Here is a 1,258-nt window from a genome sequence, read left to right as displayed (position 1 = left end):
ATTTTAACTCCAATGAAAAATATTTAAAATTTTAAATTTAAAGTTAAAATTGACTTATATAAAAATAGTCTGTCATTTTATTTTAACCAATTATTTAATATTTTTTCACTTTCCCAGGCAATTGCTCTAGGGGATTTTGAAAGAGCATCTTCATGTTCACTGCGCTGTAAGGATATGTTGATAAGACTCCCCAAAATGGTGAGTGGAATCTCTGCATTTATTCTCTAAGAGCTTGAAAATATGCTATATCAAGTTCTAGGGTTTCTTTTCTACTTCGTGCAACCTTTTATTTATTAAAAAAATTTTTTATGTTTGTTTATTTTTGAGAGACAGACAGAGCATGAGTCGGGGAGGGGCAGAGAGAGAGGGAGACACAGAATCTGAAGGAGGCTCCAGGCTCTGAGCTGTCAGCACAGAGCCCAATGTGGGGCTCAAACCCACAAACCATGAGATCATGACCTGAGCCAGAGTCGGATGCTCAACCGACTGAGCCACCCAGGCGCCCCTCACGCAACCTTTTAGAGATTGTATTTGAGGTCTGTTCCACTTACTTAGCTGATCTTTGAAATATTTTCTTTGTTCTTTACTAGGAAGAGGGTTTAAAAAAGCAAAAGGTTATTTCTTAAAATTTCTTTGCTCTCTTTTTTTGTCAAACCATTTTGATAATATTTCCTCCATAGTTCAAGCTATATGCTGAAAAAACTTAAAAAGAAAAGAGTTTATTTCCCTACTGGCAAGGTTGNGACACAGAATCTGAAGACAGGCTCCAGGCTCTGAGCTAGCTGTCAGCACAGAGCCCAACGTGGGGCTCAAACCCATGAACCGTGAGATCATGACCTGAGCCGAAGTCGGACACTTAACCACCTGAACCACCCAGGCGCCCCATGTGTGAGAAATTTGATAGAGTAAATAAAGCCTACTTCTCAGACTGGTTCTCATCACAATTCCAGGGTTGGAAAAAAAATCCAGGGTTGATAATTTTTTAATTTTTCCACTTTTTCTCCTATTCTGTTCTTTTTCTTATCTCACTGCCTATGTCTCCTTTACTCTCTGCTATAGCAGAGGGGATTGATAACAAAGATATATTTGGATGTTAGAGTGAATGTTCCTACTGTGAGACTGGTGTTATATCCCCCCCAATTCTGTTATAATGTGGAACTTAATTTAGTAAATATTTATATATTGCCAGTTATATGCTTGTGCGATCCCCTGTGCAGCTGTCTCTTTCTCTCCGTGACCAGGGCTCCATCCCCTCTGT

The 1,258-nt window shown here is 39.1% G+C and overlaps 1 protein-coding gene across 1 annotated transcript in view; it reads left to right on the top strand.

Moving 5' to 3' along the window:
* The window catches only part of TEX11 (testis expressed 11), a gene marked incomplete at its 5' end in the record, with an annotated part of 187,803 nt that overhangs the window by 12,223 nt on the left and 174,322 nt on the right, over nt 1-1,258 (top strand). Inside the window, one exon of the mRNA XM_077774971.1 lies at nt 118-198. Within this exon, the coding sequence (XP_077631097.1) occupies nt 118-198 (81 nt within the window). The remainder of the gene's footprint in view (nt 1-117; nt 199-1,258) is intronic.

Source organism: Crocuta crocuta, unplaced genomic scaffold (genome assembly GCF_008692635.1).
Source record: "Crocuta crocuta isolate KB4526 unplaced genomic scaffold, BGI_CrCroc_1.0 scaffold394, whole genome shotgun sequence".
NCBI classification, from domain to species: Eukaryota; Metazoa; Chordata; class Mammalia; order Carnivora; family Hyaenidae; genus Crocuta; species Crocuta crocuta.
Note: the sequence above shows the minus strand (reverse complement) of the source record. Positions and strands in the feature narration are given on the sequence as shown.